This window comes from Panthera onca, chromosome A3 (genome assembly GCF_046562875.1).
Source record: "Panthera onca isolate mPanOnc1 chromosome A3, mPanOnc1 haplotype 2, whole genome shotgun sequence".
NCBI classification, from domain to species: domain Eukaryota; kingdom Metazoa; phylum Chordata; class Mammalia; order Carnivora; family Felidae; genus Panthera; species Panthera onca.
The window spans coordinates 73,860,749-73,874,914 of NC_138341.1; the positions used below are offsets into that span (position 1 = coordinate 73,860,749).

The following is a 14,166-nucleotide window of genomic DNA, read 5'->3' on the forward strand; positions in this document are numbered from 1 at the left end:
TCATTATAAACACACATTTTCCCCTTGCCTTTGCTCACACAGCTCCCTATCTGGAACAGTCTCCCCCCACTTCCCCCTTGGTCTATCTGGATCTTCTTCCATCCTTTGGGAACTTGCTCCCGACCCACCTCTTCCTAAGAAGCCTCCCTGAGTACCAGAGGGCTCTGTCTGCTGAACTGCTAGAATGCCTCCACCAAGTGGGCCCACTCAGCCCCTGTATGCCTGACCTGCTCCGACTATCAGTCAACTCTCCGAGGCTGAATTTTTCAAGTGCATTTGCTAGTCACCCAAACAGGCCACCCACTCCTTATGCTAGGGCCACAAATGACACACTCCCAGAGCCTCGGGACCCATGGTCCCTCCTAGCTGGGCAAAGATACTGCTGTTCCCCATGTTGGTTTCAAGCCACGGGCACATTTTCTCATTGCTCAGGCTAATTTAATTTACACCATCGGTGAGGGTGAGATAACAATTAACAACCACCCTCACCTCCCATCACAGCAATGCCAACAGCATCAGAGCAATGCGAGTCCAGAAAAGAGTTTTGAACTTTTCTTTGGAAAGGAGCTAGATAAATACAGGGCACGAGTCATCATTTTTCTTTTAATTTTTATTTATTTATTTATTTATTTATTTATTTATTTATTTATTTAAAGAGAAAGAGTGCGAGAGGGGGAGGGGCAGAGGAAAAGAGAATCATAAAATAAATTTTTTTAAATGTTTATTTTTGAAAGAGAGAGAGAGACAGAGTGCGAGCAGGGGAGGGGCAGAGAAAGAGAGAGGGAGACACAGAATCTGAAGCAGGGTCCAGGCCCTGAGCTGTCAGCATAGAGCCCGACGTGGGGCTCAAACCCACAAACTGTGAGATCATGACCTGAGCTGAAGTCAGATGCTCAACTGACTGAGCCACCCAGGTGCCCCAGAAGAGAGAGAATCTTAAGCAGGCTCCATGCCTGCTCAAGCCTGACGCAGGGCTCGATCCCCCATCTCTGGGATCATGACCTGAGCCGAAATCAAGAGTCAGACACTTAGCTGACTAAGCCACCAGGCACCCCACATACTACTTTTAATATTTCATTTTGCCTAATCAACATCAAGTTCTTGGCTTTGGTGTGGATAATGGTGAATATCTCAGTGTTATTGGTGACTATGGATGTCTTCAGTTAATAGAGCATGGTAAAATTTGTTCTTCCTAAATGTGATTTGGCATACAAACAGTTTTCATAATAATATACATGGATGCTATTCAGCCAATGCAGAGAATGAAATATTGGCATGGGGAAAGCTCCAGGTAAAAGTTCTTGTCAAATATGGATGCAAGGACTCTGATTAGAACCTGTATGTATGCACATGTGTTTGTTAATGCACAGAGAAAGGCATGTGGGACATAACACAAAATGATGACCAGTGCTTAACTCGGGATGGGAGTGGGGGTGGGGCTGGCAAACAAAAACTTTTACTTCAAACTACTTGTTTATTTAATGACTTTTTACCAGTGAGTCCGAATCATTTTTTACTTTATTTTTTTTTTAATTTTTTTTTTAATGTTTATTTTATTATTTTTGAGACAGAGAGAGACGGAGCATGAACGGGGGAGGGGCAGAGAGAGAGGGAGACACAGAATCGGAAGCAGGCTCCAGGCTCTGAGCCATCAGCCCAGAGCCTGATGCGGGGCTCGAACTCACAGACCACGAGATTGTGACCTGAGCCGAAGTCGGACGCTTAACCGACTGAGCCACCCAGGCGCCCCTCATTTTTTACTTTAAAAACAATTTTTAAATATTTAATGGAGTCTGGCAAAGGAAACAATTAAAAGGGGTCTTGATGGGAAAAGCCTGGGACCCACCAATCAAGTGCAGCCTCTTTGATTGGCAGATGAGGAACCGGAGGGCCCAAGAGGTCAGAAGACATGCTCTAGGTCAAACAGTTGGTTTACTCCAACACGAAACCTCCCAGAGCTACCATAATCCCTGCTGAGGAATCTAGAGACAAGATCGTTAGACTTCCAGGACACTTCCCCCACAGAAAAAGCCCCACACTTCTTGGCCTAGTTTTTCAGTCCCTGCTCACTGGCCCCAGAGTCCCTCTGTCACCTCATTTCTCACCATTCCCTTTTGCTCCTGCTAAGTGACATACTTGAATGAGAACCTAATAAGAGAAACCATTAAATTATACACTGCTTCCTTCTTGGAATGTCCTATCCTATCTCTGTATGTCAATACCCTCCCCTCTTCAAGGTCTAGACCCTCCCACCCCCCACGAATAGTCCAATTCTAATGCCACCATCACCCCGGGGCTGACTCCCCACCTCACCCCAGGGAGTATCCCCCTTGAACTTGCCTCCTCATGTACACTAGTCATGTAGCATGTGTCACAGTCCATCTAGGACAATTTGCCAATAAGACTTATTTTCCTGGGGGCACCTGGGGAGCTCAGTTGGTTAAGGGTCTGACTTTGGCTTAGGTCATGATCTCACAGTTTGTGAGCTCGAGGCCTGCCTAGGGCTCTCTGCTGTCAGCGCATAATATGCTTCGGATCCTCTGATCCCCTCTCTCTCTCTGCCTCTCCCCCCCTCACTCTCTCTCTCGAAAATAAATAAACATAAAAAAAAAAAAAAAAGGCTTATTTTCCCAGTAAACCTGAAACCTCCCTGAGGGCAGGGTCCATGTTGAATCAGTACATCTTTATTGCCCTCATAGTATAATGCCTTGCATAGAGTCGGTTACCATAAAATGTTTAAATCAGAAAGTATATTACTTTGGAATATCTCTTGAAAAATCACGTCCTCTTTGGGTCTCTAATGACGTACCCATACTTCTATTATAGCTCAGGATACACTGTAATCTAGAATGGTCTCAAACTTTAATGCACACATGAATCACCAGGAGAGCTTGTTGAAACAAAGATTCTGATCCAGATTTTGCACTCCCCAGATAATGCCCATACTGCAGGTGGGTGGACCATGCTTTAAGCAGCAAAGATCTGGAGAGAGCTGACTATACTTCCCTCTATACCTCCCCTCAGTGCCTTTTATACAGTAGGTATTCAATCAATAAATGCATAGACTTAAACTGGCTTGCCTTGTTACTGAGTTCTTCTGTCGCTAGCCAACTTTGCATGTTTGCCTGTTTCCAACTAGATCATGGGCTCACTGAGGTCCTATTTCCTTGAGATCCCTAAAGAGTCCAAAGGACTAGGCACATACTAGGTCAAGCAAGTGCTGTCTAATAGAAATATAACTTAAGCCACATGTATAATTTGAATTTTTCTAGTAAAATTTTCCAGTCACATTAAAAATGTAAAAATAGGTGATATTAATTATATCAAAAAAATTTTTTTAAATGTTTATTTAGTTTTGAGAGACAGAGATAGAGTGTGAGTGGGGGAGGGGCAGAGAGAGGGAGACACAGTATCTGAAGCAGGCCCCAGGCTCCGAGCTGTTAGCTGTTAGCACAAAACCCGACATGGGGCTCGAACTCACATATCGTGAGATCATGACCTGAGCTGAAGTTGGAAACCTAACCGACTAAGCCACCCAGGCACCGGGTGACATTAATTTTAACAATATATTTTATTTAACCCAATTTATCCAAAATATTATCGTCTGAACATGTAAACCATATAAAGAATTAATGATCTTTTACATTCTTCATTTTGTGCTAAGTCTTCAAATTCCAGTATATGTTTTACACTTGGATAGCACAGCTCAGTTTGGACTCAGCTTTATTTTGACAGACATAGAAAGAGAGTGTGAGCAGGGAGGGCCAGAGAGAGAAGGAGACACAAAATCTAAAGCAGGCTGGAGGTTCCAAGCTGTCAGCACAGAGCCCAATGCGAGGCTCAAACCCACGAACTTTGAGATCATGACTTGAGCCAAAGTTGGACGCTCAACTGACTGAGCCACCCAGGCATCTCTGGACTAGCTCCATTTCAAGTGCTCAAGAACCACATGTGGCTAGTGGCTGTTGTACTGAACACTACAAAGCCAACCTTTAAGGGAGACTTGCTGCTCAGGTGACCCAGGGAGAGGGCTTGATGGCAGATAGGAGGCAGGAGATAGAGGAGAGGAAGCCCCGGGCACAGGGGTTGACCACTTACAGACAGCCTCCCGTGGTTAAGGATACTACTCAGGTAGTTTCTGGCTTCATTCATCTTTGGCTCATTCTTCTCTGGCAAAGGGATGGAGTCTTTTATCTTTGTGTGGTTCTCCTTCAAACACTGCTCCAGGAGGGCCTCGGCCAGGAGCAGCTTCCCAAAGTCATCTGAAAAACAGAGCAGTGATCCCCTGAAACTGGTACCTGTCCGTGTACCCACCCAGCCACCCTTAACCCAGCACATGAATGGCCCAGGACTGAGAAAAGAAATAAAGACACAGTTTTCATAAAGTTAAACAGCCTTTAAAGAAAAAACACAGGCATTCTATCATAGGCACAGTACAAATTGCCCCTTTGGGTTTGTTTTCTGTAGTTTAGTGGTTGGGGAGGCAAAGTTCCCAAGATTTGGAACAAATTCCCAGAATTTCAGAATTTAAAATGAGGGACAAAGTCACATCCATGTCCCATTGTAGGTAATCAGTTCTTAAACCAAGAAGGAATCACCCCCAAATAACAAGAGGAAAAATATATGATGTGGCTTAATGCATTTTCATAAGCTCCTCTTTCCATGTAACCAGAAAACCATGGTTTTCTCCATTTTTAAGGTATTTTAACATAACCAGGGATAACTTAGCAACAAAAGCAAAGAGTTACAGCAGAAAGCAGATGTACTGGTATAGCAGGGCAAATCCGTGGACGTGTTTAGCCCTGGCACTTTCTGGAGTTCTCTCACATATGTTAACCTATCTCTAGACTTCACCACCTGGCAGGGGAATTCATACTGTTTGGTTAAATTTTCCATCTCCCCATAAAGTACTGAAAACTCCAGGCTTGTGACCGTCTTGCTACCACAGAGAGGTGACCCAGGGAATGGGTGGGATCCCAGTGCTCACTGTGCAGGCTTAGAGGTTGAGTGTGGTTTCATGATAGCCTCAGGGGCTGTGCTCAGTGTGGCTGGTACACTGCCCCTCCCCTGCAATCAGGGTAAGGACCAGGCCCACCACTCAACACAGGCACCCAATAAATAGCTGCTGAGTGAACTGGATCCTCTCCACTACTGGATGAGGAAGCCGTGAGGCTCAGAGAGTTATGTGCCAACCCAAAATGCCTCCAGGAAGGTCTGCTTGGTCCTGAGACTTCACAGAGCTTTCTACCGCCAGGATGGCATTTTTAGACCCACTCAGGAATGCCACTCACTCCTTACTCTCAGGACCACTGCAGTTTGCTTACAACTCAAAGCCACAGACCCAAAATTGCTGGCCTCTGAAGAGCTTTCTCCCCCCTCCCCCCCACAAAAGGAGATTTCCCTCAGAGAACACCCTGAAAGCCCAGATCCCAGGGCACAGTCTTACAAGGGTTTTCCTCTAAGGATGCCAGAGCCTGTTAGTGATCCTTTGCTATCCACCTCATGATTTCAAAAATTAACATTTAGAGGAACTGGCCGAAAAAGTACCTAGTTCAAACTCTGATCCATCACTGATGGAGCAGAAGTTGGTGGGACCTCTGTAAAGGGCAATTTGATGACATAGATCAAAATTATTTTTGTGCAACCCACTGATTCCACAATCCCTAGATCAAAATTATTTTTGTGCAACCCACTGATTCCACAATCCCACACCTACAGAGGTCTTGGCACGTGTGTAAAATGACCTATAAGGTGATTCCTGCCGTGTTATTTATAATAGCAGAAAATTAGAGACAACTTTTATGTCCGCCAACATGAGGCTGGTTAAATAAAGCATGGTACTTCCATAAAAGGGGACACCACACTGCCATGAAAAGGAGCAAGGAAGCTCGTCTGTGCTGTGAAAGAATGAACTCCATGATAAATCAGTAAGATAGTGGAGTGCGCACAGTGGACAGAAACGTGTTCATGACATGTGACAGGATACATATCTGATGGCCTTTCTGACTTATAGGGAAGGTGGCAGAGATGGAGGGAGGCTTTTCATTCTTTACTTTTTGGCCCCTTTGGAAGGCTGAGCCATGTGAATATATTATCTAGTCAGAAATAAAATTTAAATCGTCAGAGAAAGATAAATATCATATGATTTCAGTCATACGTGGAATTTAAGAAACAACAGATGAACATAGGGGAAGGAAAGGAAAAGTAAGATGAAAACAGGCAAACCATAAGAGGCTCTTAAATACAGAGAACAAACTGAGTGTTGCTGGAGGGGAGGGGAAGGGGAGGGGAAGGGGAGGTGGGTTAAATGGTATGGGCAATAAGGAGGGCACTTGTTGGGATGAGCACTGGGTGTTCAATGTAAGTGATAAATCACTAAATTCTACTCCTGAAACCATTATTACACTATATGCTAATAACTTGGATTTAAATAAAATTTTTTAAAAATTTTAAAAAAAGACTAAATGTATCAATATTGATTCATTAATTGTGACAAATCTACCATACTAACTTATAATAATAAGGAAAATGGGTCTGGGTTATTAGGAATTTTCTATACTATTTTCACAATTTTTCTATAAATCCAAAACTCTTTTAAAATTCAAACAGTTTTCTTAAAAATTCAATTCAATTCAATTCAATTCAATTCAATTCACTTCAATTCAATTAAAATAAAATTTAAATCAACTCAATGGGGTGCCTGGGTGGCTCAGTCAGTTGAGCGTCTAACTTTGGCTCAGGCCATGATCTCACGGTTCATGGGTTCGAGCCCAGCATCTGGCTCTGTGCTGACAGCTCAGAGCCTGGAGCCTGCTTTGCATTCTGTGTCTCCCTCTCTCTCTGCCTCTCCCGCCCCGCTTGTGCTCTGTCTCTCCCTGTCTCTCAAAAAAAACCACAAAAACAAAAAAAAACACGTTAAAATTTAAATCAATTCAAAATGAAAGGTAATCTTCTTCAGATTCCCAATGCCAGCTAGGAGGAGGGGCAGGCTATGGAGTGGTGGATGCCTGAACTATGGGCCACTGGGCAAGTTGCTCCCCCCCTCCAACCTGTTTTGCACCTGTTAAACCAGAGATAGGTTTAGGAACCTTCTCTTTCTGAAGGAACTGAGTCCCTCCTGGGCTGGTCCCCGGCTCTCAGCAGTCCAGGGTGCACATGCAGCTTCCCATGGTACTCATTGGCTCTGTTGTTCCTCTCCTGCCCAGAGATACCAGCTTCCTTCCCAGCAACTCTTAATCCGGAAATACTCCCCAGGGCACAACACCTCCCCTCAAAGTAATGGCAGTGTCCTCTGGACACTTTGCTACTCAAAGTGAGGTCGGGGGCTGGGTGGATCTGTGTCACTCAGTCCTGCAGAGATGAGTTCAGTTTAGAGTATACGTTCAGAAACGTTGACAATAATGTGACAAAATAATTTTGAATCTGTTGAAGTGAAAAATGGGAGATAGCAGTTTGAGTATCTTATGAAAGAATCAGAGCACAACAAAATGGGAATGAAAAAACAAAACAAAACCCAAAACATGAGAGTAATCCTTCACCGTGGATTGCTTGAGAAGCACTGCTCTGAACCAGAATATTTACTGCACGAGGGGGACCAATATTTGTTGAGGGCCTACTGAGTGCCAAGTATTTTATTATACAGTAGCATTTAATCTGCACAGCTCTAAAAGGTAGATACTACTCCCATTTTATAGATGATAATAAAGATACGCAATATTGTCATGGTCCCAGCCCACAATAATAATACAACATAACATTACACAACACAGCCACAGAACAGCCTGTCTCTCCTGCACCCCCGGTACAGCACAGCTTCTGGTAGTTTAGAAATAAGAACAGTCTAAGAGCTATAAAAAGTAGGTTCAAAGGTAATAGGAATTCTAAGTAGGAATTCCAATAGCAATTCCAAGGGCAGGGATAAGGACTGTTCTGATCCTCATATACCTATGAGTTTTAGACTATTCTTCTTTTTTATTTTTAATTAAAAAAAATATTCATTTATTTTTTAGAGAGAGAGGAGGGGCAGAGAGAGGGGGACAGAGGATCTGAAGCAGGCTCCAGGCTCTGAGCTGAGAGCAGTGAGCCCGACGCGGGGCTCAAACTCACAAACCAGGAGATCGTGGCTTGAGCCGAAGTTGGACACTCAACCAACTAAGCCACCCAGGTGTCCCCAGACTGTTCTGTAAACTAACACTTAAGGTCCTTCTCCAGCATTTTTGCTCCACTTCATCCCCACCCAAGGTCTATGCTTTCTTTAGTAGACACAGTAGGGGCTGGGAACCGAACTTTCTTTTCTTGCTTGCCCACATCTCTTCCCTCTCTACTCTGCCTTCCTTCCCCTTCTCCTGTCCATCCCATCATTCCCAAGTAGCCAATCTATGGGACTGAAAGATATTTTAGAATTAAAAGTTCTAGATTTTCAGTTGTTAAATAAGAATACAAATGGATTAGAGGCTTTCCTGTCCTTCCTTCTCCGGAGGTAAAACATGCCTTTTTATCATCTTCTTGTCTGAAACCCACTCCCTATCATGATTTGGGTAAAGTATTTCAGTTTCTGCCCTCCCAGAGGCATTAGGAACACCTTCCTGACAGTGACACAGATTCTGGCAGCCCAGCCCAGCACAGCCCCCTGCCCTGGGCACAGGCCCAGAGGAGGCCCCCACTTAATGGCCCCTCAGATTCCCCAGCAACCTGGTTTTGAAGCCTCTGGCAGCTAGCTTCCCATCTACTCCCACCCTTCTCCAGGCCTCTTTCAGGGCACTAGGCGACAGGGACCCACTTCAAAGATACCTGCCCCTTCCCCTAGAAACCACATTTGCAGGGCGGTGCCTCTTCTCCACAGCCTGCCAGTCTGTAGACAGGAAACCTGGGTCCAGCCAGGCGGGCCCTTCCCCACTAAGGCAAATGGGGACACAGTGGTCTCTGCAGCTGTTCACCACACAGGACCGCAGAGGGCTGGGACTTCTAACCACAGCGAGATGAGGAAGAGGCCAAAACTAGTGAGAGGCCACCTGCCTCAAACACACCTCCTCTAACTCCAACTGAAGAAATTCTCAGAACAATTTCCAGTTCAGGAGAAAAAAAAAAAAAGATGGGGGTGACTACAGATTATGAGACTCTAGACGGATGGATAGATAGAGGGGCAGTCGTGATAAAGTAAGTACAGCTTAAGAATATTAGAATCTAGGTGGTGGGTATACAGGTGTTCACCGAAAAGTTCTTTTAATTGTGCTGTACGTTTGAAATTTTCATAATAAAATACTGAGGGGAAAAAAGAGACACCCAGGCTGTTAACCAAATACAATGTGTAGCTTTATTTGGATCCTGATTCTAGCAAATGAACTGTAAAACTAAATCATGAGATTTTGGGGGGGGGGGTTGTGATAATGGTATGGTGGTTTTGCCTTTTCAAAAGAGCTTTTATTTGGCAAAAAAGAAAGGAATATACAATTGATTACATTAAAATAGAAAGCTGCAAAAAAACAACAAAAAAATGAAATTTCAACTTATTATCTAAACCATCATCCTATCTCACACCAAATCATCCTGTCAATGACATTCTAAGAGACTTACTGAAATCCTAATTTGTCTTTAGAATTTCTTTTGTGTAGCAGACCTCTGATCTTAATCAGGAAAAATTATTTTTTTTTTTAGGATCCCACACTGGCTCCTGACAGTCACCACTTCTTCTTCTTCCTTTTTTTAAATTAAATTTTTAAAATGTTTACCTATTTTTGAGAGAGAGACAGAGCATCAGCTGGAGGCAGAGAAAGAGGGAGACAGAATCCGAAGTAGCCTTCAGGCTCTGAACTGTCAGCACAGAGCCCCCACGCGGGGCTCGAACTTGTGAACCCCAAGATCATGACCTGAGCTGAAATCAGATGCTCAACCAACTGAGCCACTCAGGCAGCCCTCCACTTCTTTATGTATGTGCTTATACACCACCATAAATAAATCTCTTTGCAATTAAAAGAAACAAGAGTTCTTAATAAGTACCTAGTACAATATTCAATGTGGGGAAGAAATAGGTTGGGGTGCAGCTCAAACAAGACAGTTCATGAGTTCATAATCACGGACGCTGGTTAATGGATACATGGGATCCATTCTTTAGCTTTTTTGATGTTTTGGAATTTTTTCATAATATTCTTTTCCTTTTCTTTAATCACTTGGATGGGTTCTTTGTTTTTACATGAACAAACTCCATCACAGCCAGCCACACTCTGGGGTTCCCCTGCTCCATCCTGACCAAATCTAAACCGGATGTGAGTTTGAAAGAAAATGTACAAACAGTGGCAACCACCTTCCCCCTGGGTGGGTGGTGGGGAGCAGCCTCCCCTGATAGGAGAGGGTAGGGCCCCCTCTGCCTGAGATTCTCCTCATCCTTCACTCCCACCAGACTCCAAAGAGGCCCCCACAGCCAGTCCCCCTCTCCTGCCCCCTGGACTGAAGTAGATGCTTTGGGAGCAGTTTTTAGTTTCTGTAGGAAACCTCGCAGAGACAGCAGGGCCCAGGGCCTCAGTCTTTAAAATGGGGTTCAACCGGGGTTTGGCTTCCCCCTCAATACATTCCCTCCCTCTCCCAAAATATGTAACTGTTGAAGCTTCTGGTCACTGACTATACAAGTGTAACAGGCCAAGTGGGACATTAAGAATCTCTCTCCTGGGTTGGAGGGGGTCAGTGCCTTTACCACTCCAAAAAAACAGGCCCTCAGTCCCTTGAACGATGAAGGAACCCTGCAGAGACAGAACCAAAATAGCAGACAATCCAAAAAATGCTCTACACTTGGGTTTTAGGACTCATTTGTTTTCCCAGTGTGCATCTGTGTGTGTGCCAGCCTGTGTGTTGGGCCAGTGTATCCAGATCTAACAGGGGGATAGAAATCACTCACAGAACCAAACCCAAAAGTTGGCAGGAGAGACCCCAAAGCCCCGCTCAGACTCCCTCCTTTTGTGATGGGTAGTCCCCATGGTGAAGCCAAGCCATGCCCCTTGTGCCCTGCCCCCACCTTCACTAGTAGTAGACTTGATGGCAGGAACGTAGACTTTCATACGGGCTCCGCCACATAAACATTACGTGACCTCTCTGGGCCTTGGTGTCCCTATTTGTACAATGGAGACAATAACTCGTGCTCTGCCCATGGGGTTGTTTATAAGGATTTAAAAAAAAAATAGGGAAAGCACTTTATAACCATACTATACCATTTATAAATTATGCCATACCAGTGTTTCCCAATAATGCCTCATAGAATATGGTCAAGGCAAGTTTGAGAAATATGCTATTTATACTCCAGCCTTGTCTTATACATCATGGGCAGGTGTGCACATTAAAGGCTCTGAAAAGTCCTGCAGTGAAAAAAAAAATCTGTTTAACAATATTGAATCTATTAGGTCCAATTTCTTTACTTTTTGCACTCCCTAAACTTGTTCCTCTTGGGATACCAATTAATTAATTACATAACCTCCTTGAGACCTCCGAAGAGCAGTTTAAGAAACTGAACTCAAGGGGCACCTGGGTGGTTCAGTCTGTTAAACGTCAGACTTCGGCTCAGGTCATGATCTCACGGTTCGTGGGTTCAAGCCTCACGTTAGGCTCTGTGCTAACAGCTCAGAGCCTGGAGCCTGCTTCGGGTTCTCCGTCTCCCTCACTGTTGTCTGTCCCTCCCCCACTTGGGCTCTGTCTCTCTGCCTCTCAAAAATGAATAAATGTTCAAAAAACTTTTTTAAATAACTGGACTCGAGGACGTCGGGTTCCTGTCTTGGCCCAGCATGTTTCTCTGTGGGGCCAATCTTAGTCAGATTCCCATAACTCACCCAGGCCCCAATGCCCTCCATGTGGGTCCACTTCCACTCCCACCCTTGGAAGCCCTACCCCACCACATCACTCCATGCAGGGGACAGAAAACCTTCGATTTCTCTATTTTGGCCTGGAAGACCAGGGCCCACCAGCTTCTCCCATACATGCACCTATTGCTCTGGTCACTCCCCTCAACCCCTGTGCCCAGATCCATCTCAAAGCCTCAACCCGACTGTCTGGCCATGTCCCCTGGCCCCCTCAGTGGCCTTCTATCCTTCCTCCTCCATGGGCAAACACACTCTGCCCTTCCCAATACCAGTCAGAGGCCAGCACACATTCTGCGGCTCCCCCAAAACTCCTTTTCCTCTGAGCTCTGCCATCTACTGCACCATCGCCCTCTGGTCACTTCTCTGCCTCCTCATCCATTTTGGCAACTCCTCAGGCTGGAGGATTTGTGCTGCATCTCATTTAGAAGTAACAGTGCAAGAGGTTAAAAGGATATACTCAGAAGCCTGAGTTCAAACCCTGGCTCTACCACTTATTGATTGGATGATCAAATTATTTAACCTTTTGGGGCCGGCTTCCATATCTGCAAGCAGAGCAAACAAAAGTGCAGGCTTCATGGGGTTGTTGGGAGGAATTAATGAGTTGACTGAAGTGCTTGGGGCAGTGTCTGGCACACAGTGAGTGCTGGGTAGTGTTAGCTGCTATTATTATTATTATTATCATCATCATCATCACCACCACCACCACCACCACCACCACCACCACCACCACCACCACTCTGTCTCCCCCACAGAACCTTCCACAGGCTGGGCAGTCTTTAAAACCTCTTCATAACTGCATTCATTGACTCCCTACCTCCTTCCACAAGGCTCTAAAGTGGTTGCGCACAGAGAGGGCTCCGGGAGGGCTCTCCAGGATCAGCTGAGGGCACCAGGAACATGATTTGAGGCCAGAGACTGGGGCGGGGTGTTCCGTTCCCCTCCCCTCCCCGCGACTGCCACATCAGGGTGCTTTCCCGCCCCAGCATAAGAGCCCAGCCCAGCCAAACCAGCCCTACTGCCAAAGCCAGGGCTAGATGGGTCCCGAGTCCGACCACAGATGAGGAAACTGAGGTTTACCGGGCCGCTTTCCTGCTTCACCACCGCACGCCGGAGCTCGCCAACCCCCCAACCTTGTCTGCTGTGGGCAGAGCTCAGTTGTCAACTAGACTCGGGAGAAAGAAGGGGAGGGCGGGGAGAGACACACAGCCTTCACCTGATGGAGTTTAGGGACCGGGTGCGGGGTGAAGGGGCGGTGCAAGAGTCCAGATCTTGCCCGGAGCTGATCTGTGCCGATACTACCATTTCACAGTAGACGGAGTTACCCACATGATCCCAAAGGACAGAGAGCAAGAGCAGTCTCTCTTTCTCCCCCAAACCTGCTTGTGGTTTTTCTCCTGGGGCATAAGAACCTTGCTAATCACCCTGGTTGCTCCTAACACCAACACTACAGGAAGGGTAATACCGAAGGCGGCCGTCGGCGGCCGGGAGGCAGTCGGGGCCCGCTTCCTGGAGGAGGCGGTGCATTTCGCGCGCTGGGTACTCTAGAGCCAGCCCCTTCCCTCACTCACCGGCGTCCAGAGAGGTGAACGCGGCGCTCGGGCTGGTTCGTCGGTTGCCTCCGCCGCCGGGCACGACCAGCGTCTGCAGCTGCCGGACCAGCTCGGGCATGCGGTCCCAGTGGCCCTCCGCGCGGCAGCGCTCCAGCTCGCTCTCCATCTTCAGGTGGGAGCCGTACGCGCCCTTCGCAGCCATCTTCGCGCGGGCGCTGTCATGGGAGGTGCGGCCGAGAAGTGGAGACCCGGCCGGGGGCGGCGTCCCGGCTGGGGCGCACACGCTGGCGGGGGCGGCGGGGGCGCAGGCGGCGGCCAGGTCCCGGGCGGCAGCGGGGGCCCGGGAGGCGGCGGCCGGGCGGCAGCAGCAGCACCCAGAGCACCGCCCGGCGCCTCCGGACTGGGGCTCCGGCTGCGCGGCCCCGACTCGTCCAGGAGCAACCTCCGCCTCCGCTGCAGCAGCTCCTGGCGGTGCTGCCGCCGCCGCTGCTGCAGCTGCTGCCACAGCCCCCGCCCCGGGCCCGGGCGCCGCCAGCTGTGGACCCGCCCCTGGCCGCGGCTCCACCTCCGCGGGGGCGTGGCACGGCCTCGGCGAGCCGGGCGCGCGGGCGGCCAGCGAGGCCGCAGCAGCCAGGCACGCGAGGAGCGCTCACGGCCGCCCTGCTGCCAACGCCAGGTCCCCGCCGCCGCTGCCGCCGACTCGGCGCTCACTTTAATGCTGCGCGGGGCCCCCGCGCCCGGGGGCGCCTCGCTCCCCGCCCCCTCCCCATCCCATC

At 47.5% G+C, this 14,166-nt stretch overlaps 1 protein-coding gene across 1 annotated transcript in view; it reads right to left on the bottom strand.

Annotated features, from left to right (window-relative positions):
* TTC7A (tetratricopeptide repeat domain 7A) overlaps nucleotides 1-14,166 on the bottom strand; it is a 120,546-nt gene extending 106,380 nt beyond the window's left edge. Inside the window, exons 1-2 of the mRNA XM_060606522.3 lie at nucleotides 13,409-14,166; nucleotides 4,099-4,262 (exon numbers count right to left, since the gene is read on the bottom strand). Of these exons, the coding sequence (XP_060462505.1) occupies nucleotides 4,099-4,262; nucleotides 13,409-13,592 (348 nt within the window). The 5' untranslated portion in view covers nucleotides 13,593-14,166. The remainder of the gene's footprint in view (nucleotides 1-4,098; nucleotides 4,263-13,408) is intronic.